Here is a 21,881-nt window from a genome sequence, read left to right as displayed (position 1 = left end):
TGTCATACTAGCTGAGTTTTTGTTGGAAATAGTGGAATGATATCTAAGATAAACCTTTAGTAAAAAAAAAAAAAAAAAAAAAAAAAAAAAAAAAAAAAAAAAAAAAAAAGGGGGGAAAAACTGAAAACTAAATGGTGTGGAATAAGTTGAACAAAAGGTTGAAACAAATATTATATTTTTCAATAATATAAGATGGCAAACAGATCACATTCTTAGTTACATATTGCAGAAAACGTTACTGTGCTATTTGTTAACACGATGAATCGATATATACTTAACCTTTTGAAGACGGGATGGCAATTATAGTGGCCATAGAGTCCTCTCTTTGAAAACACGGGTTTGTCCACTTTAGTGGCCATGTCTTTTTTCCCCATTTTCCAGGCTGAAAAGTGGGGTGAAATGTCAAATTTGACGTCCCTAGGGTTTTAACCACTTATCTCCTTCAAAGGTCTTCCTTTTGTGACATAGATGCAACCCTCTGAGAATCCATTAAACTACACACAAGAATCTTTGTTGCAAATAGGAGGTGATTTCTTAAAGAGGGGAAAGTATTCGGTTCAAGATTCCCCGTCCTTTGGTAGCTTTTACTGCTACGAAAGCCCCGGCTTCAAAAGGTTAACGTAAAATTTGCATGAATGTATGCATGTTTCTCGCACCGTGAAAAACAACGGTACCTAGGGCTATCAAATTTTAAATAACGTAATTCTCCAATGATCGGCATTTGGAAGAACATATTTGGAATTTGGAATTTGTTTTATAGTCTATTTCATATTTTGTGAAGAATTTATGAGTTTTTGATTACGAAACTCAACGATTTCAAAGCGAGCAATGACAACAATGTACAAAAAGAAACATTTTTATCTCTAGCGCGCGAGACTGTGTATTCTAAAGATATGCTTTTTTTAAATATTTTGTGATTTTGCTGTTGAGATTAATTTTATGGTTTAAGTGCGAAGAGCATGATATTTAATAAATGAAAGAAACACATTAAACATTAAAAAAGTCTCTTTGGGCGTAATATAAAATCTGAAAGTTTTCAGATTTTTGTTTCCTTCTTTTTTGTGATATAGTTTAATTTACTGGTGTTGTACAGTATCATAACTAAGCTCATTTTTTGTTATTGTGAATTTTAAAAAATGAAGTTTATCATAATATATCTTTAGAAATTCTGAAATTACGTAAATTCCTTATATTTTCATGTAAACAAATATTTTATGCAAGTTTATTTATTTCAGGATTTAGCAGCAAATCACTGGATAGATTTAGGTGCTAGAAGGTCAAAGTTAGTCATGGGTATCCCATCTTATGGAAGGACATGGACATTGGCTGATAAAAACAGTAATGGTCTTGATGCTGATGCTCGTGGCCCAGGCCTAGCGGGATCGTTAACTCAACGTGAAGGCTTACTTGGCTATAACGAAGTAATCATATTCAATATTATTACTCATGCTGTACATATTTTTATAACAATTTAGATTTCAATATGGCTATGTCACCGTAAATTTTTAAAAAATAGCTATTTATGTAAAATGATTCGCAAAAGTTAATTCCTCCAGGACATAATCTTGCATAACAGAAAAACATTTTTCTTGAGATAAGAGAATAAAAATAGTTCACAAATAGAATCGGAAGGCTGCCACTAGAGTTTCGAATAGAAATAATATAAATTTTCATCAGATTTTTTTCAATAACTAATTCTGCAATTCAACTAGAGTAGTTTAATGCGCACAGCAGTAGTTCACTTCGTTCAAATACCCACGGAATATTTGAATGATATTTAAATGTAGGCCTTGGGATGGTCCCAAGACGTAAAGTTCCTTGGTGCTGCTGGATATGCAGTCGCTTGTGGAAAATACGTGACACGTGTTTCCGATGTTCTCGGCATTAATGAACGATCTGGGATTCGCTTGTGGGTCTGGTTCGTGTGAGCTATGATAATATCACAATTCTCGTGAGACACTTTTTGATATTTGAACTGTTTTGTGGTGCTAGCTTCTGATTAGCTCTCAGAATCGCTACAGCATTTCCGCAATGAAGCTAGAAGAATTTTGTAAGATGTTTGACGAACGAATCATATATAGTTAAATCTATGTTAACTACTTGTTTGTCATCTTGGTAATCGCTAGTCATTTGCCATTAATGAAATAGTTACATTTTTTTTTTCACTTTGAAAAAAAAAATGCATAAAAATTTTGAGCAGCTTCATCCAGTTTAGCCTATTTACTCACGAATGACAGCAGTTTTAAGAATTACTTTTAACAGAGTACTCTTTTTATTCAAGTTGCCAGGCGTCCACAGCATGGAAGTTCTGCTTGAATAATCGTTAACATATAAGGCATCCTGAGTAAGTCCTGTATATGTTTTAAAGGTATTTTGGGGCAGAATAATGCAGCACAAAGCCACAATTTGTTTTATTATTATTATTATTATGGATGTCTATTAGCCATTCAGAATCTTTACTTTATCATGTCTAATTTCAGAAATATAGCTTTTATGTATACTAGATTCATTAAGATTAATTTAAACACGTCTCCCCTGCCAATGAAAGCGTGTGTAAAGCAATTTTTTATTGTTCTAATATTTAAAATTTTTTAATTATTATTTATTTATTTATTTTAATTGAGTACTTATTATTTAAGTAAGGTTTTATGTCTTAAACTTAATGGACTGACCGTTTATTTATTTTGACACTTAAAATGTTATTATTTTGCTTCTTGAGGAAGTATAAAATTAAGAATTTTTTTTCATTATATGTATAAAAAAATTAGAAATTTTAAATTAAGATTATAAATTATTGCAGTTGCGCAGTGCATAATATGCTACAAAATTAATTGAATAATCAAGAGATATTAATTACATATAAAAAAGAGTTAACACTCTAATAGGAAGTACATACACGAAAACTGAAGCCGAACAATGCAGTAAAATAACATAATTAAATTAATATAATACGCTGTTGAAAATTCCTTGTTCGCTTTCAAGGACCAGCCAAAGAATTCGCGGCAGAGCCACGTTTTTGAAATATACCTGGATGAATGTGAATTCTTGAAGTAATCGGAATAAAAGTGCCAAATATAAAATTAATTTAATCAGATTGTAGGAATTTATATTTATTTTCTAACGAGTTAAAGTTTAAGTTACATATTCTTTCCTATAAGTCTTCATTTCTCTAATTGTCTATGGCAGAATATTTAAATTTGGTAGCGCGCGTGAAGTAATGCAAATTCTACCTTGAGGGGAAAAGGTTTAAATACCGAGTTCTAGAATGAAAAGTTAGAGAGTTTGGGCAAGCGCTGTATTTTTATAGCGTGAACTTCTGTTTCTGCATTTAATTGTTGGTTAACGTGGCGTAACAGCTATTACTTAGCTGCCAGTAGAATTTCGACGCGGTTTTAAGTAACAGAAGTATCTGAGCCCTGTAGAGAATTCTACTACTTGTTAATATCCTCGAATTTTGTAGTCTAGTTCTTGTTATTTGAGTTGCCGCTCGAGTGGGGCGTAGTGTGTTAGCGTCAAGTCGACGTATTGTGAATTTTAAAGAGTTAATAAAGGTTTCTTTTTACCCTTCTCCTGTGTAGTTCCTACACGTACTTCGGTTGTAACATTAGAAGATAAACAAGTAGGTATTACAAAATTATTAATTAAAGCCCGTTAAAAATGCAATAAATAAAAATCAATATTTTTAAATTTTAATTAATCCTCAAGATATTATCTACTCTAACGTGACCCTAACACACAAAAAATGAAATAAACAGTATAAAAATTCACGAAGTGTATTACATCTATTCTTTGTAATATTTTTAATATTCCTGGGCTCATACTTATATAATGTTTTACATCTGAGATTAAACACATGTTTGACGAATCATATTTTAAATATTTTATTTGGTAGTGTGTGTAATATTTTATATATGTTTTACTCAATATGATGCTTTATTATCAAAAATTATCCTATTTAAAAATATGACTATATATCTTGTGTAGATATGTCCAGATGATGGCTGGACTGAATTTTCGAACGGTTTAATTGGAATTTATGCTACCAAAGATGATCAGTGGGTGAGTTATGACACGACCAGAACAGCTATACTGAAATCGAGATATGTTCGCTATTATGGCCTCGGGGGTGTAGCATACAGGTTCTTCTCTACAGATGATTATGAAGGTATGCAGGCAAATTTCTGTACTTGATATATAGACAAAATATTAAAAAAGTTGATTTTTATTTATGCTTTAATTTTTCTTCGAACAATTCAAAATGGAATTTTCCAATAATCATCATAATATTGAATTTATTGCAATATCTTGCTAGCATAGTATCTGTGGACTTGCTACATTATTCAAAATTAGATTATTCTTTTACTACTTCATTGCATTAAATAATGTTCTTCAGCTAATGTAAGCAACATTTTTTAAAACCAAATTTGTATTATTTGTTCCTTAATGAGCGAAATCGCTCTATTGTGATGCTGATTCGACATTCCAATTTTCTTTAATAATTATGCTTTTGTGAGGATAAGTAATTCGGCATGACTAATACGTCACTTAATTTAATATAAAATCTTGTTTTTCGATGAAATACGCGCACTATTTTAGGTTTTAATTTTCACTTAAATATTACGTCATATATCTATGAATAGAACTGGCAATTCGCTTCTCTCATCTTTTCAAAATAGATAACTTTAAGCTCTCAGATGCAGCTTTAAGTGTGGATACCTTTTCACATATATATCAAAACTTAAAAATTACAAATTAGAAGATTATACTATCCTCGGAAAATGTTATAAATTGCATTAGAAGAAGCCTTACTTATTTATTTAATATAAAACTTGAATTAGATAAAAAATAAGAATTATAAAACAAAAGTCCACAGCTTCTAAAACGGGTACGATTAGGTAAACAATAAAAATTAGGGAAATAAATCACTACTAGCCAGGATATCAACTCTTTTAAAAAGTGAATTTTCATTATTCTACTAAATTCGATGTTATTCAAATCGTAAACAAACTGAAATTTAAAAAAAAAATTGTGAAACTGAGCCTTAAAATTCGTAGATAAATTTTATTTCTCTATTTTTAATCTATTTAAATCTTTTCTTGTGTAATTGCGATGTGAATTATATGTAATTAATTCTAAGTGTGTGTAATGCATTACTTTAATTTTTTCACTTTTCACGTGTTTTCCAGCATTTTTTTGTTGTCCGGTGCAATCACTGCCCATTGAAATTTTACTGTCCTTTCTTTGCACTGCTTTACATTAATTACATATTTAAATTATTTTGTTCTTCCATTTGGAATTTAATGAATTCCGAAATACGTTGGTGCAATATTTTTCGTTTTTAAAAGCCCTTTTAACATTAATTCAAATTCAGAATGATTTTTGACTATCAAAGAGAACTGAAACACATCTTCGGTCTTGTTGTAAGCGATTGAAAAATTTTAAAGTTTTGCTCTCTGAAAATATGAGTTTCAATTATTTCAAATTGTTACATCAATTTAATTTCAACTTTTTGCAGTTTTTCAGAGCTGCGTTAGTTAATTTATGCTAAGGCTCACTTTTACAAACTTTTATTAATTTTAATTTGTCTACGATTTAAATAGTTTTGAATGCATAAGAATAATCTAAATTCACTTTAAAAAAAAGCGATGTCCTGGTAAGGAGTGATTTATTTTCGTTATCAATTGTTTTTTTAAAAAATTCTTAAACAATTTAGACATAATTTTGTGTGAGAATGAGATCGTGTAAAAGTCACTCTTTGTCAATGAAATTTAATTGAAACTTTAAGAAAACTATGAATTGGTCGAAATCATCTAGTGCTACAAAGGGAAAATGCTTTTCTCATTGCGCCTGGCGCTACACTTTAGCAACATCAACAACAGAATAACTTTAGAAATAACTCAACGGAATAATTGTGTATAATAAAGTCCTCTTTGCTTGTGATGCCATGGGAATGTTTTATCAAAAATAACGCACTGATGTTAAAACTAAGTTGCTGCTCATCACAGTTAAGATTGCGGGAACATTCTATACTAGTCTGCTCAAAACATTTTGCACTTCGTTGTTCTACCTTTCCTTACCACAACTAAACGACTTTTAGTTGGACATTATTTTGTGGTTCCCCATGCTGCACTTAAAAACATTCGTAATAGGATCCGACAGTATTTGCGACAGACGACATGCGAATATAATAATAAGCGGCGGGCCGACTCAAGAAGGACTAGGCAGACCATCGGCAGAGAATAGAGAATCGTTTCACTGGATACGTGCTGTCAGAGGGGTTCTCTGATTCACTCTGTAGACAGCTATAGTAACTGAAACGAAGGTAGATACTACAATGAGATTTCTTCAAGAAGCGGATCTGCTATCCCAGCCGCAAAAACGTGTTCAGCCTTTAATACTAGACCATCGGCAGCTCCGTACTGTCAGGCTAGAGCACCGCAGAGTAGCAAAACGTGTCGTTCAGTTCTAAGAAAAGGTCCGTTTTGTGTTCAAATAACCATCATGTCCGGATGTGGAGATCTTCAAGCAAGCAGTGTAGCAAATACTAGACCATCGGCAGCTCCGTACTGTCAGGCTAGAGCACCGCAGAGTAGCAAAACGTGTCGTTCAGTTCTAAGAAAAGGTCCGTTTTGTGTTTGAATAACCATCATGTCCGGATGTGGAGATCTTCAAGCAAGCAGTGTAGCAAAACTTATAGCCTGTGAGTTATATTCTATGACAGTTTGACTGTTCTAGTAATGCTTCGTGGAGTATTGATAGTTCAGCACTGTGTCTAACAGAATATATAGCAAAGGGTCCCGAAACGTTTACCGCTAGGATAATGCCTATTGCATTCAACACAGATAGTCCAAGATTCTCTGTGTCATATAGACATTTTCATAGCCTATCCTTTCAAAATCGTCCACAGGGAGAGCTGCCCTATAGATACACATGGCCTGCCGCCATGCAATATGCGAGATTTAGAACAGGCCAAACAACTGGCGTGAGTATATCTACTACAGGACAATACCAGCAGTCTTTTGGATTCATATCAAGTCATGTTATATAACTTGTATCTCAACATGCGTTTGTTCAATATCTTATTGAGGAGGATAAAACTAAGGCCTGCATGTAGTTTGCTATCTGCCCTGTTTTAAGATTATGTATATCTTTCACATGTTTCGTTAGATCTCCTAACTTTCAGTGTGTTTAATAGCTCCTTCCTGTGCGCTAATTTAATTTACCATGAATGCAGTATTACATGTACACAGACATAAATTTGAAGTAAACTATTTAACTCATTTTGCAGTATTGTAAGCATATTATATATTATATTTTATTATATCTCTTGCAGTATTGTAAGCATATTATACTTTTACCTCATAAAATTATAGACATAATTTTATTGTTTTTGTTTTAATTTATTTTTAATATGAGCTTGTGTGATGGAAAAATTCGATATTTAAGAAAAAGGAGTGGGAAAATGTGCAGCTATTCCTAACAACTTAACATTCCATTTGTCATTTCTCAGAAATTAATCAGTTGCAGTACTGAAATTGTAGTGACTTAATTATTATATCTAGTATAAATGAGTTTTCAGGGCTTAACTCACAGCCTTGCCAGAAGCGTATGTTTATAATAGGCTCAACACTGCTAGTCTATAAGATGACTCCTTGAAGTATAACTAAGTTAAATTTTACAAAAGCATGAAAAATCTCGCAGTATGCATTTCAACATATGTGTGTGGAAGCAATATTTGTTATTTTTCCTAATAACAGCCCCTATTAATTTCTTCTAGGTAATTGCTTTGGACACAGATACCCAATACTGAAAAGCATTCATTATGGACTGGGAGATTATGATGAAAGATATCAAGCAATCAATGAAGACGATGTTCAGGTAACACTTTCTAATATCATTGTTCAAGTTTCAACGATAATAGAGATTTTGATCGAAAACTTAACAAATATACTCTCTATGCGAAAACATATATTTTTAGCTCTTTTTATTAAATGTTTAATCATAGACGGTTTTCCCGATAATGAATCACAATCGTTCTGAGTTGCAGCTGAACAACATTATTTAATGCAATTTCTCTCACATCTTGCTTTTTGAGTCATTAAGATTTTTGATAGAAAATTAGTCATGCCTTTGCTAGCAATTGAACTAGAGTCTGATCTCTGCGCGGGAATAGCATACATTAATTTATTACTTCTTTAACGTTCTGCTGCCTAAAAGAGCCACTGTGGAAAGGAGGCGGTACCTTGTTGGCTAATCAATTACTAATGAATTATATTTCTTTACATTTTAATCCGAGCGCTTGTACAGCCATTAAGATTTCTGAAGCAGGAAATCTTAAAAAATCAGCTTAATGTTTAAATAACTGCAACTAAGTATCGATACCCACTACTCTATTCAAAAAGCTAAGTTTGCATGCAGGAAGAGTTTGTTCATTTAGTAAATTCATTTAACGAACCAACTAACGGCGTTTTATCTCTTGAAGGCAAGTTGCACATTTAACAAAATCATACTGCGTCCAATGTTCAATTATGCCTGTTTTGCATATTCTTGCAAAACCAATTAGAAGTAACTTCAGATTGTGCGGACCTTCATCCCATGAAAAATCTTCTGTAATCTATGAAGAATTTGGCATATCACAATTTCGTGCCTAGTTCCATCACCTGGCACACATTTTCCTTTTGAATCTTAGGAATTCAAACAATAGCATCCTTCCTATCTAAGATTATGAATACAATGCTCACAACTATATGAAGCGGTCAATGGACCTATTAAGTAATAATGTGTAAATAACTCATTATGTTTCTATTTTGTTTCTTGCATCATACAAATTCTGTACTATTTCATATTGCTTCTATTTTAATATATGTGAATAATGCTTAAAAGTTTTCCAATTGCTTGTGTAACACCTGTGTGCTCTAGCTTGAAGAACTTTTAGCAGTAACCACATGTCCCAGTTAGTCAACACCTTTAAAATTTTTACATGAGTATCGATTTCCTTATATTCCGTTTAATCCTCAATAACTCCTTATCATCAAAATTTATTTTGACCGTGCAATATTTCGTAATAATCAATCTGTTTCGATGAAGGCTGTACTTCGAGTCCGAGTCCTCTACTTCTTCTCTAGTTAAAGAACAAGCTAAATTTCTTCGCAATATGTTGGATTTGCTGCTTTCGATCTAACTGATAGTGGTTTTTGAGACCGCTCCGACGAACCGAAAACGCTGATGTAGTATTTGAAAAAAATTATAGCCTTTCAGAGTTGTTTTGAGCATACACTTACACTGCAATTTTATATTTATACGTTATTAGCTTAAAAAAAAAACTCCTGTCGAAAACTCGAAAACCACTAAAAGACATACTTGGGTAACTTCTTTTGAGTCCTTTTAGCAATTTCAAACGACTTGTGTCTTGCAATAGATAAGCTTCGTGAGAAAAATAAAATCCTTTGCGTAGCTAGTGGCTCTGCAAGTCTTTCATTCTGTCCTTCTGTTAAGTAAACAGATACAGACACAAAGACACAATAATATTCTTTGAGAATAGAAAAATAATGAGCAAATTTTGGTCATAAACAACTATCTGTCTATCTCTCTCTTTGAGCCAGCGTTTTGTTCGGTATTTGGAAAGCGCGTCTGATATACCCTTACGCTCAAAATAACGATAGCTATCTTTCGAACTGTAGCTTGATTGAAAGAAAAACGACTTTTAAGACTGCTTACTTTAGCAGTCTAATGAGAACTAAAATGAAACACTAATGAGCTGAAAGCTTCTGGTTAAGCTGCTTATGCTTGTGAAACCCTCATGAATTACAAAACTATGATTGAGACACGCAATGATAGAGTTCATTACAGTGTTTCGTATTGAATATGAAGCCGTGTCGTATTATGGCATCTGCTTCAATAAGCTACGAACGGCATGTCTCCAATATTCTCCAATGCATTATATAATTACTCCAATACAAGTTAAGAAAATATAATATATTTACTTAACTTGTAAAGTGATGAAATTTCTTTCTTGGTGTGGTTGCTTGGTTTCAGCCAGTAATGAGTGGTAGAATAGCACACGTAATCTTTTATTAAAACATATCCTAGCATAAATAGCTTGTTTATTTAACATAGTATAATTAACATTAGAAAAGTTGATATGCATGCACATAATCTGCTGGATAAAACATTAAAACTTAAGAAGGACATGCAGTTTACAGTGGTAGAATTATGCATATCATTAGTAAGAAGGCATAGAAAAATCACTTTAATGTTGAAGCAGCTAAATACTTTCCAGTAAAATGATAGTGGCTTCGATCATGTCTTTCTAGATTTTTATGCAGCAGAGTGATAATGGATTCGACTACACCACTGCAGTAGAATGATAATGGCTGCGACCCATATATCGGCTATAATTTTCTATCGTTGCTGAGTATCTTTAATCAGTTAATCTAAAATTATATTCTCATACACTGTGTTGCTTAATAAATAACTTACAGGTTCGAAAAAACTGAGACGACACATTTTAACACACCAACATTTTATTCTTCGCATCTTCTATCTACAAATTTAGAACGCAACTCTAAGAAAATTAAGGCTCAGCTGAAATGTATCTGCGCATGCGCGCGGTGATGGTCTCCTTTTCGTCTGCCGACTATATAGGAGGGGACAATAACGCTATCTTCGCAAAGTTAATTACTCTCAAGTCTTTAATTTTGAAATTCTCTTCGAAGATAGAAGCGTCTGACCACTAGCAGCTCAAACCTTCATGGGAGGAGATGACAACTTTATCACTTAGCTCCTCAATTGGTAGCTGTTTATACTTCCAATGCATATGATCTTGATTGAAGTTCTTCTGTAGTATGAATATTGTCCTTGGAAATTGTTGTAACTGTTGTTGTGAGTTTTTTGCATTGTTGTGATGCAATTGTTGTGTTGTAACTTTGTAGCCTAGGCTATTGTAGTATTGCTGTAGCGAATAGTGTTGTATCGTTGTATTGCATTGTGTTGTATTTAGTTGTTTTGATTGAGGTTGTTTTAGGAACTTGAAATTGTCATTGAAACCATTGCTACAGAGTATCTTTCTCATATTGTTGTCATTGAAATTGCATTGTCTTGGATCCTTCTTGAAAGCTCTTATCGCTCGTCACGTTTTGCGAACTTGTCTGATTGGATTGTCGTCCTCCTTTTTCCCCTTTTCTCCGTTTTCTCCTCTGAATTCCCCCCCCCACACGTCAGGATTTCTTTATGCCATGTGCCCTCGGGCTTTAATTCTGGAACCGGCTACGTTGCTCTTCGCAATAGTTCGGTCAATTATAGAGTCTATCTTCGTGAAGGGGGGATGTCATCTGTTTGCCACACACTGTATTAATTTAGTTATCACCTTTAAGAAGGCATATAAAAATTGAAAAAATGTGGAAACAGCTAAATTCTTTGCAGAAGAATGATAATGATCGTACTTCAGACATAATTTGAAATTGTTGCTGGGTATCTGTAAACAGTTAGTTTAAAATTATATTTTTATATACTGTAGTATTTTAGTTAGACAAGTATTTAGTTTTCACAAACTCTGTATATGATAGTAGATTTCATACATAATTTTTTGCGTTTTATAAAGCAAATGTTATAATTTTGTTATTAAAAATAATGTATCTTGAATGACCTCTTTTCTGTTTTATTTTTTAAAATGTATCTTGAAATGAATCATAACTTAATGAAAAATTAAATCTATAGTTTCGAAAAGAAAAATACTAAACTAATTCGGTGTCCTTTGATGTAGAAGCCTCACAATTGTTTTCCAAAACTAGGACACAACAATAGAAGGATTGGGGGACGTTTGCGTATGCAAATTAAAAATGTGTTTATTTATTTTGTATGTTTACAATTACATTCAACTGTTTTTATAATCATTGGATTTTTCCAAAAACCAGAACATCACTGCAAGAGAATAGAACAAATATCCAAATGAGACGCAAACTATTTTTGGAAAGGAAACGAGGCTCATTCTTTGTAAATTAATACTTTAACCACTTTCCTTTTTGCATCAATATTTTGGAGTTATGCATATAAAAATGAATCTTTAAAAAAACAAATCTTAAGCATTTGGTGAAATGTATCCTATGTATAATAGAAGTGATATTATCTGGTAAGACTTAGAAGAAACAACTTTATACAATTTATTAAAGATAAGTTTTTATCCTATTTTATAGTTATGTTAAACGACACTCAAGTAAATTAATTGCTATGTAAAATCATATCGGGTAAGGCCCACAAAGGTACTTACCGATATTATACCTACTTAGACGGTTCTTACACGTTGGCAATAGACATATACTTCCAAATATTTTTTTAGTGACGCAAGTGATTTTAGTGATTTTTCGCCAATTTTGATTTAAAGAAAATAAGTTTTGTAAAAATTACTAAACTTATTTATGCATTCGTCCAGTCGTCTAGGACCTAAGAATATTGTATACTCATTATAAAGAAAACAATAAAAATGTGATTCTCTGACTCAGATTCACCGAGATACTTAAAAATAATGTCGAGTACCGTATTCAGGGACCAGACACAATTGGAAGAGCGAAGTGTTTGCATTTGTACTTAATTAAAAATAAAATATCAGTTTATTAAAAGATTCTAAGACTAACAAATTAACTGACGAGAATTTCTATACATATTAAACGTAAAAAGTATTGATCATTGTAATTTTTTATCAAACAAGAGATCTTAATCAGGGAATCTTACGTAATTCTTGTTCTAGAAAATACAGGTTTGGCTTCATGGTTGTCATATTGCCCACTCGTAACTCATTTGTCTAAATTAAAAACCCAATAACATATTTTGAAAGTTTCAATTTATTCACTTATAAATTATTTGAGTTAAATTTCTTTCGACATACCAGTAGTAACAGAACTATAAATTAAAGAATATTATACAACAGTGAATCACTAAAGAATATAGTTGAATGACATTTAAGGCGAAAAAACTTCAAGTTATTATAATTTATTTGCTAACCGATCCCTCAAGGCAAATTAAAAATAATTTCAAAAATCAAAAATTAAAGTTTGAAAATTAATATTTTTAAAATTTGTGATTAAAATGAAGTTTTTTTTTCAAATTTTTTATAAATTTGAAAATTTTGAAATCAAATAAATTTTGAAAATTATTAATTTAAAATTAAGTATTTTTTAATTTTTTTTTTTGAAATTTTGAAGAAAATTTTGAAATTAAGTATTTTTTATTTTTTTAGAGTAAAACATTTTGTATTTTACTTTTTAGAATGAATATAACATTGTCTAATTATAAGGATCGGAGGAATGTATAAAATGTTCGATTTCCTAGTTGCAGAATTATTTTTTAATTAAAAAATATAAACACGTGAATCTTAAAACATTTTTATAACTGAAATATATATATATATATATATATACACGACTAATTGCTGGAAATCTGCGAACACAGCAATCTATCCTGTTAATATTACATTCATTCAAGAACTCTTTCATCTTTCATATTTTAATTCTATTTTCATATGGTATAAACAACCATGCTACACTAGCATTAATACACTTTGTCACGCCCAGACATTTAAATCATACGTACTTTATACTGAAAACATATTGAATTATTGAACTAGATAAAGCACATAAGTACTATGTGCATAACTGACTAATCTCTATACCACCGCCCGTTCAACTAAGAAGATTCGGGGACTGGTACAGAGCACCAGCGAGAGTCACCCAGAAGATGACTTTTCACACACCTGCTGGGCCCAGGGTATCACATCTCCGAGACACCAACAAATTTTTAAGCTCGCTCTGCTAAACACTCAAGTTTAGCTGAGCCACCTCTAAACACAGGATCAGTCAGAACCACCTTCCCGGCTGGACCGAGACCACAGTGGGGTGGGCTGATGACAACATGGAGCGATGACTAGCCATTAATTATGGCTACCTGAAAGCACTACACAGGATGCCCCTCTCCTTAGGCTTTACATGGAATACCAAGGACAGCAGTGACCATACTCTCCATGGTCCAGTTTGCTATTTGGCTACCAATAACCTGGTGGATGAGGACTTACACCTCCCGGCCCATGAAGAGTGAGTATAGAACCACCCCATGGACCATCGGGAACCGCCATATTCATAAATTTTATACCCCCGTGGCCGAGACTTCCTAGGTACAGACCCTAGCAGTATTTCGCAGTGTACTCTACGTCGATCCCCTGGGGGAGACTATTTGCATAAGGGAAGAGAGGCCTTCCTGAAATACTTTTTAACGAAAACCTACTAGCATTCACATAACAAATTGGAAAAATTACAAAAACATTCGTGTAGTTTTCCTATATTAGCTGGGATTTGAACTCAGGTTAAAAAACCAATATTCAACAGTCTTATCCGCTACGCTCTTAGTAGATTACTGAAATGGGGGTAGAAGAGGAGTTCCTCGTTGACTTAAATTCTACTGTTTTATCAAGCGTGTGCACGAAGAGATTCTGACGGGATGGGAAAGAGTTAAACCAGAAATAATAATGAACATTTCTCATAGGATAACCGGGTTACATATTACGGAATGATGAACAAAAAAGTCAATAAGAAATTATTCTGCCGTGCGTTCTGTATGATTTAAGCGGTTAACACACACAGCTGCTAATCGGAATATATATTGTTCAAATTTTGTCCTTTGATTTCTCATCTTTCCTTGCTACATAAAATCTAACGTATCTAGAATGGAACCTGAGCTAAAATCTGGAACGATAAGTCGTCCCTCCTTGGATTTGGTCGAGTAGATCTGATCGCTCTTCCATTCGCTGTTCAAGATAAAAAAATATATAATGAATTGTCGCATATTTCCTGATCATGCTGTCGTGGTACAAGCGACTACCACATATACATAACAGACTACTGGAAGATACATGATTCGAATCTTGGCAATAGTACGATTTATCTTCCATTTTTCAAATTCCGAAAAACTTAATAATGTCTACAATCTCCGAGTTGTAACTCCTTTTGTGTTTCATTATAGTTCCTTTGTGAAGATACCAACAGTATTGCAAGGGGCAGTAGTGATGGTGAACGATTAACAAAAACTTATAAATAATTTTACTGTTAGTAATGACTGAAGACTTGTGATGTTGATCTGCTTTTAAAAATGAAGCTCATTAAGATGGCTGTAAATAAAATCTTTCAAATCTTGGCGCATATACATGAGAATGAATTTCTCTAAAATTCAAAGACACCAGTATAATATAAATACATAAGGTCGAAAAATATATTAATAAATATGTGAAAATATATTAATATTATATTTCTTTCTTTTGAAATATATTAATAATACATACATTTTCCGAATAATTTATTTTCTTGAAATATATTAAGAACATACATTCCATCGAAACTATTTTCAGGATCTAAACTAAGTAATAATATTAATAACAATGGTAATAAGTACTCCTTTACTCAAATGTTTGCGTAAAATGTTTTAGAGAATACTATTAAAATATTTAAACTTACTATGTAAAATAATATTTTTTCTTTAAAGTTATTAACTATTTAAGTTATTAACTTCGAAGTAATATCTATTCGAGTGCACAAACGTGCTTCAGCGCTCTTGACATTCCTGGAAGCGCTAGTTGAATTCCACTAGCTCATTGGTACGTATTCTAGCATGACTATCCTGTGATTTTTTTTAATAATTTTAACTATCTAAAAAGTCTGATGTGAAGAACCATCTTAATAACCAATAACAGCGGAGAGGGAGATGAAAAATTTGGAAAATAAATTGGTTGTGGCATTATAGTCATCTTTCTCAAATAAAAGAAAACCAAGTTCTTTTACTTAAAATGTTGTACCTCGCTGAATGGCCTTAAGATTGTTTACTCCGTTTGAAGTGCAACAAGAACTATGCTGCCCGAGATGATGTTTCCCACTAGTGGTCAAGCAATAAAACGTCTGAATACTGGTAATTCGACTTGAACTGATAGCCTTTGTTATTTGGATGAATGGTTTCCCAGTTTTCAGATGTGTATAACGTAAATAAGAGCAAATTTTCTTTAAAAAAATCCTTCAGGAAGGCATCCGTCCTATAAGACAAGATAGCGTTAACGTGCTTTACCATAATCTAAAGTTATAATAATATTTTTAAACGATAGTCCTTCATGCATTTCTTCTGTAGTAGGTACACTAATGCCTCTATCAATCAAATTCGATTGATAGTCGAATTCGATTGAAACTTATCGCCAGTTTTATGCGTGTGATACTTTTCCGAATGATTTGAAAAGAGAGGATTATTTTGATATTTATTATTATTTATATGCATATACATGTACACATGCTTGTTATTTAAAATATGTGTGATTGTTCCCGTAACATTTTCAAGCAGCTGAATCAAAACCATTGTTTATGTGTAATTAGAGTAAATTTTTGACTTCAACAAAAGGTTAGGCAACAAAAAGTTAAAATTCAATGACATTGAAACTAAACTGAATGAAAGGTTAGTCAACCTGAAACAGAAAAGTCATTCATTATATAGCTATAGTCACATAATTGAAAAAATATTTCCCTTTGATTTAAAATATTGTGAAATTGGTTTATTTTTCAATTCCTGTCTCTTTCACTGCTTCTAATTTTTGTTTAAGTTTTATAACTTTATGTTTATATTTCGTTTAAGCCTAGCTACGAAAAATGGGGATTTCTATGAACATAAAATATATATCTAATTTAAAATTAGACCTAGTTTTAAATGTTTCTTGCAATTTCATAAATCTAGATTAAAATATAAACGATCATCTGCCATTTTTAAAAATTCAACTCACTTAACTGAGAGATAATAGCTTATCATAACAAAATAACAGTTTTGTTAATATGTCCGTCTGAAAGAGTTTAACAACGTTACATTTAGGACTTCGTAAGACTTCGTACTTTGTTTCTTGTTGAAAGGTCTGATAAGCAACTCAACATAGCAATTATTTATTTTCCTTGATATTTCAGGGCATGTTATCGACTATACAATTACCTGGTCTTTCTGACGACAACGATGACTTGCTGGACACAGAAGATGATTTAGATGATCTAACCGGTTTGGATACCGCTCTAGATGGATTTGATTTGAACACTGATCTGGACACTGGACTGGAAAATTTGGATGCTGATCTAGATGGAACTGATTTTAATGCTGATGAAGATATGGGAGCCGCTCTAGAAGAAGGTACAGCCAATTTGAACGCCGGTCTTGCCTGGTGAAATTTTGGGAGAATTCTTTAAAATATTTCTCAAAATATCATAAATTCAACTCCCATAGACATTGTCTCGATTAACAAATGACTTGTTTCCAGCTAACTAATATTGTAAAGAAAAAAACACGCGTCAACATCTGCCAATGAGCGACGCGATTTTCAATAGCAAGTGCAAATGGTGTATTGTTAAATGTTTTCCTACTTCTTATAACATTGCTCTTGTTTTCGAAGCAAGTGTTATCAATAAAAAATTTATAAACTGTTTTCGTCTTTTTCTTTATTTATTCAAGTACCTCAACAGCAGAAATAATAAAATTAAGATTTGAATTAACTTCAGGGTGAGAGAAATAGTTAGACTAAAGCAAAGAAGATATAGCACAGTGCGGAAAGTAGTTGTTAGAAAAAAATGGCCTTTGGTCATAAAGGTTTACAAGAAATTATCCTGCTACAGAGGGTATAATCACACTTTTAGAATGAATTTGATAACGAATTAAAAAAGAAAATGTTTCGTAATAAAACTTCTTGGCCACAGCTTGTTATTTGAAATGATAAATATCGTTTGCTATGGTTAAATGTATTCTTCTTTCAAAATGTCGCATTTAATCAAACTGTGAATTGAAAAATAGGCTTTTGAACTTTCAAAGAGCAATATTACTATTCCATAACTCAAAAGCGTTATGATTGCATGGTATTAAAATTTCGAAGTGCGAAATAAGCAGCATTATTAATCTAAAAGTGAGAAGTTGCCAATCATCACTTTTACATGGAAAAAAGATACCAAACACATGTACGAAAAAGGATACGTGCTGTTCTAGTGTTAAATCATTGGTAACAACAGGGAATCTGCTGACGCAGCAATTATAAAGTCTTTACATACATCAATGACAACAATAAATAAAGAAATAAATCCAGATTTACTACTTAAAAAAACTAAAAAAACATAATGTTGATCAGCGTAGCGTTTTCCGAGGCATGAGGCTCAACGTGCGCAAATTTTAGAACTCTGTATGAAACCTGTTTAGAAAATAAATATAAATACATTGGGACACTTGATGAGGCATCAGTTTATACCCAAGATTGAAAACTTGTTTCCTTTAGTGCTAAGAGACTAAGTAAAAGGGGTTTATGATTGTAAAAGGGTTCTCTTGCAACTGAAAATTAAAAACAATAAAAGTGGAAAAAATTTTAAATCAGCTGAGCATGCTATCAAGAGAATGTTTTACATCCTAGTGACTTTCAAAGAGTGGAACTTCATCAAGGCAAAGCAACAAGTCCTGTCTCCAAATGCATCACTCCATTCCTTAAAAAAGTAAAGACCTATTCAGGAATTGCATATATTCCTTGTTCAGTGTGCTTCTGCGAAGTATCCTGACATTTCATCTCTGCATTATTGTGCCTTTGGTCTCTCGAAAAGAGCTCTTTTTAAACGCAAACCCACTACAATGCAAGCTTAAAGACCAGAAAAAAAGCTCAGATCGAACTTTTAAAAAACACTTTAATATACTAAAATGTAAACATTTTAAACATTAATTATGCAGTCCCGAAATCGTTCTAAAAATATGTAAACAACCTCTGTAAATATTTCTTTGTCAATATCCTTTTGTTGTCTATAATTCTTTTGTATTTACATTCAATAACCTGTCCGCGTCATATAAACAACGGGCTTTACAGGGACTTTACTTTTCGCAGCCTTTACAGGGAAGCATTCCCTTGACTTTTTTGTTGAGCGCATTTCATGTGATGCCCTTCATATCGTCAGAACGTTTTTGTTTAGTGGATTATGACCAAACATAAGAGGGCTATTCCAGCATTTGTCCGTTTGCTAGAATAGAAGATGATTTTTAAAAACTTATCATATTTCTTGGATTATTGAAACTCCTCAATTGTTCAAAGTAGTTGATTTTGGTAAAAACTTTCATGCGATTAAATTTCTTTTTCAACTGGCTAGGTTGTAAGTACGATTGTGAACAAAAATCTTAATTATTTTCATACGAAGACCACTGATCACTCTGAGACAAAAAATTATGTTCAAGCTATGAACCATATTAATTGAACTTAATCCATTGTCATAATAATAATAACTCTATCCGTTGAAACTTTATCCATTGTCACAATCTAATAACTTAATTCATTGAAACTTAATCGATTGTCACTTAATCCATTGAAAATCTCATCCTTATATGCATAATTGCAATCATGGCTACTTCATACATTGAAAGTTATGCAACTAAAGGCTGTTGGTGCGTGTTTCATTTAAAAATTATTAAAAAAATAAAAATTTTACTTAAATTTAAAAAGTAACAAATACTTAATTCAAATTCAACCAGAATTTTTTTTTAGTATGAAAGATTCTAAAAGAGTTTCAAATATTGCAAGCTGGAATGTTTTTAAAGATTAATTCACAGAATTTTTTTTCAGATTTATTTCTACTAAATGAAATCAGAATTAACTAATATACAGTAACTTAAGGAATGTAAAAAGGAACTTCTGTTAATGCTGCATATAACTTTTAGAAAATATAAAATTGAAATAGACAAAGACATACTGCAAATCAGTTTTTTTAAATGATTATATCTCATCAATTTTCCAGTTGTTTACCGTAGCTATTTTATGATGAAATTTTCTGCTTAATTAAAATGAGCATAAATTTAAAAGTCTAAATGGATACTGATAAAGGATATCAGTATCCATTTAGACTTTTAAATATTAAAACTTCCGTTGGGAAATTTCGCGTGATTTCGCAAACTCTATGCAACTTTCGAAAATGAGGAAAATTCAAGCAGTATACAGGATACTTTAGATATAGGATACTTTAGTATACAGGATACTTTAGTATACAGGATACTTTAGTTTGTTGCTGAAAGGTACTCTCTAGAGCAAGAGTTCCTAAGGGATTCAGCACTGAGTCCGTGGAGTCGAAGAAATCTTGAAGGGGATCAATGATAATCAAGGATTCGACGTGGGATCCATAGCCGATTATGCACCAGAAATAGATTAGCGTTATTAAGATAGCATTGCTTAGAAAAATTTATAAATGAAACTGCTAAATTCATTCTTTATACGCTAATTTTCCAGCATGCATTCGCGAGTAACAGTCGCACATTCGCGCGTATACGAGATGTCCAGGTTCGAGTCCCGGCGAAGGCATTGCTTATTTTTTTTATTTCTCCTGCTTCCAAATAACCTATCGTGGTTTTCCCCATGTGTAACGTGTATACGAGCCAGTTTCCCTTAGAAAGTCCTCCACGAAAGCATTCCTCTCCTTAGGCAAATACCCCCGAGGCTTTGCCATAATCACACACACACAAATAACCTATTGACTCTACAGTTTAATGGTTTAAAGCTGTATCAGTAGTAAATAAGAAGTGATAAAATTTTATGCACCCATTTTGCAAAAATTTCGCCTATCAAATAACTACGAACATCTCCTCTTTCATCATTTTCTGAAGAAATATCCTCCTTTGCATTAACTGTATTTTGAGTACCATTCATTGCCGGTTACTATATGTCTCGAGACTTCAGTCGTCATCCAAGATATTTCTTCTTTGAAAGCTTTGGTTGTGAACCGATTTGTTGGTGATCCAAGGCTCTTTAAAACCAACTTTCCACTAAATTTGAAATAACGTTCTAGTAATAGGAAAAGGGCTCTTGACCCAATTACCTGGAAGTAATGCATATTGGCTTCTGATTTTGAAATAATTAATTAATTAAAAACTATTGTTCTAATGAATTTTACTAAATTCTAATTTTGATTTCATTTCTTTTTCCCATTTGCCGGGTTTAAAACCTCTCGATACCTATTGCGCTGGCAAGTAGTACAAAAAGATAAATTTGTATCGAAAATATTCTTCATCGAGATATTGAAAAAAAATCACATTCTTTCCTCTTTTCTAAACTTATTTTAATGTTTGAATTTTGGAGCTGTTGAGTGTATTTGTGCAATGAGAAAGTATTAGCCAACAAAAGAAGCATATGGAAGTCAAGTGAATAGTTAGTTTTATGGATACTTTCCTTGAACTTAATATACAGTAGACGAACAGGGTATGTCAGTCTGTGACATGTGATAGAAAGCTTACTATGGATAAACATCTGCGTAACTACGTAATATTAGATCTTCAGGAGCTTGAGTACATATCGATGGATTGCTTTAGAGCAAATGCTATCCAGGACATTCTGGTAAATTCCTATTCCCGTGCTTGTCTTCGACAGCTGCATTCCATGCATCACAATGCCGCACCACGCTGTAGCGAACCACGGCTGCTACTGGCCACAATAACCAGGACTACACTCTCCCCGGATAGTCGCATCAAGACGGCACACAGTCTTGGCTTCCATAAAATGATAGCATAAAACTGAATTTTTCACTCCTTCAGCATTGCTCAGACGCAAGGGGATGCGAATTTCGCAACAATTTGATCCTTCATTCATATATTTGTAGAGTGTAACAAGTGAAATCTAAAGCAAGACGAAGGAAAAACTCCTCTTACAGATTCCTAATCAACGTGCTACCCGAACTGCAAAGAAGGAAATACAACTGATGATAATTATTAAAAAAAAAATCTAGAAATCGCTAAGTTTAGCAAACTGCAAATTTATTGCTAATTATAAAAATTCGTTAATGTAATCTAACTTTAAGATTATTGTTGCGGGAAAACTGCCGAGTTGT

At 32.5% G+C, this 21,881-nt stretch overlaps 1 protein-coding gene across 1 annotated transcript in view; it reads left to right on the top strand.

Moving 5' to 3' along the window:
- LOC118199096 (chitinase-3-like protein 1) overlaps positions 1–17,479 on the top strand; it is a 35,799-nt gene extending 18,320 nt beyond the window's left edge. The window contains exons 6-9 of the mRNA XM_035370884.2: positions 1,236–1,421; positions 3,985–4,165; positions 7,778–7,878; positions 16,971–17,479. Coding sequence (XP_035226775.1) covers positions 1,236–1,421; positions 3,985–4,165; positions 7,778–7,878; positions 16,971–17,222 — 720 coding nt within the window. The 3' untranslated portion in view covers positions 17,223–17,479. The remainder of the gene's footprint in view (positions 1–1,235; positions 1,422–3,984; positions 4,166–7,777; positions 7,879–16,970) is intronic.
- The last annotated feature ends 4,402 nt before the right edge of the window (positions 17,480–21,881 follow it).

This window comes from Stegodyphus dumicola, chromosome 10 (genome assembly GCF_044657685.1).
Source record: "Stegodyphus dumicola isolate Sdum_Otavi_A_Nest chromosome 10, ASM4465768v1".
Taxonomy (NCBI): domain Eukaryota; kingdom Metazoa; phylum Arthropoda; class Arachnida; order Araneae; family Eresidae; genus Stegodyphus; species Stegodyphus dumicola.
The sequence above is the reverse complement of the archived record's forward strand: the minus strand, read 5'-3'. Positions and strand labels throughout refer to the sequence as shown.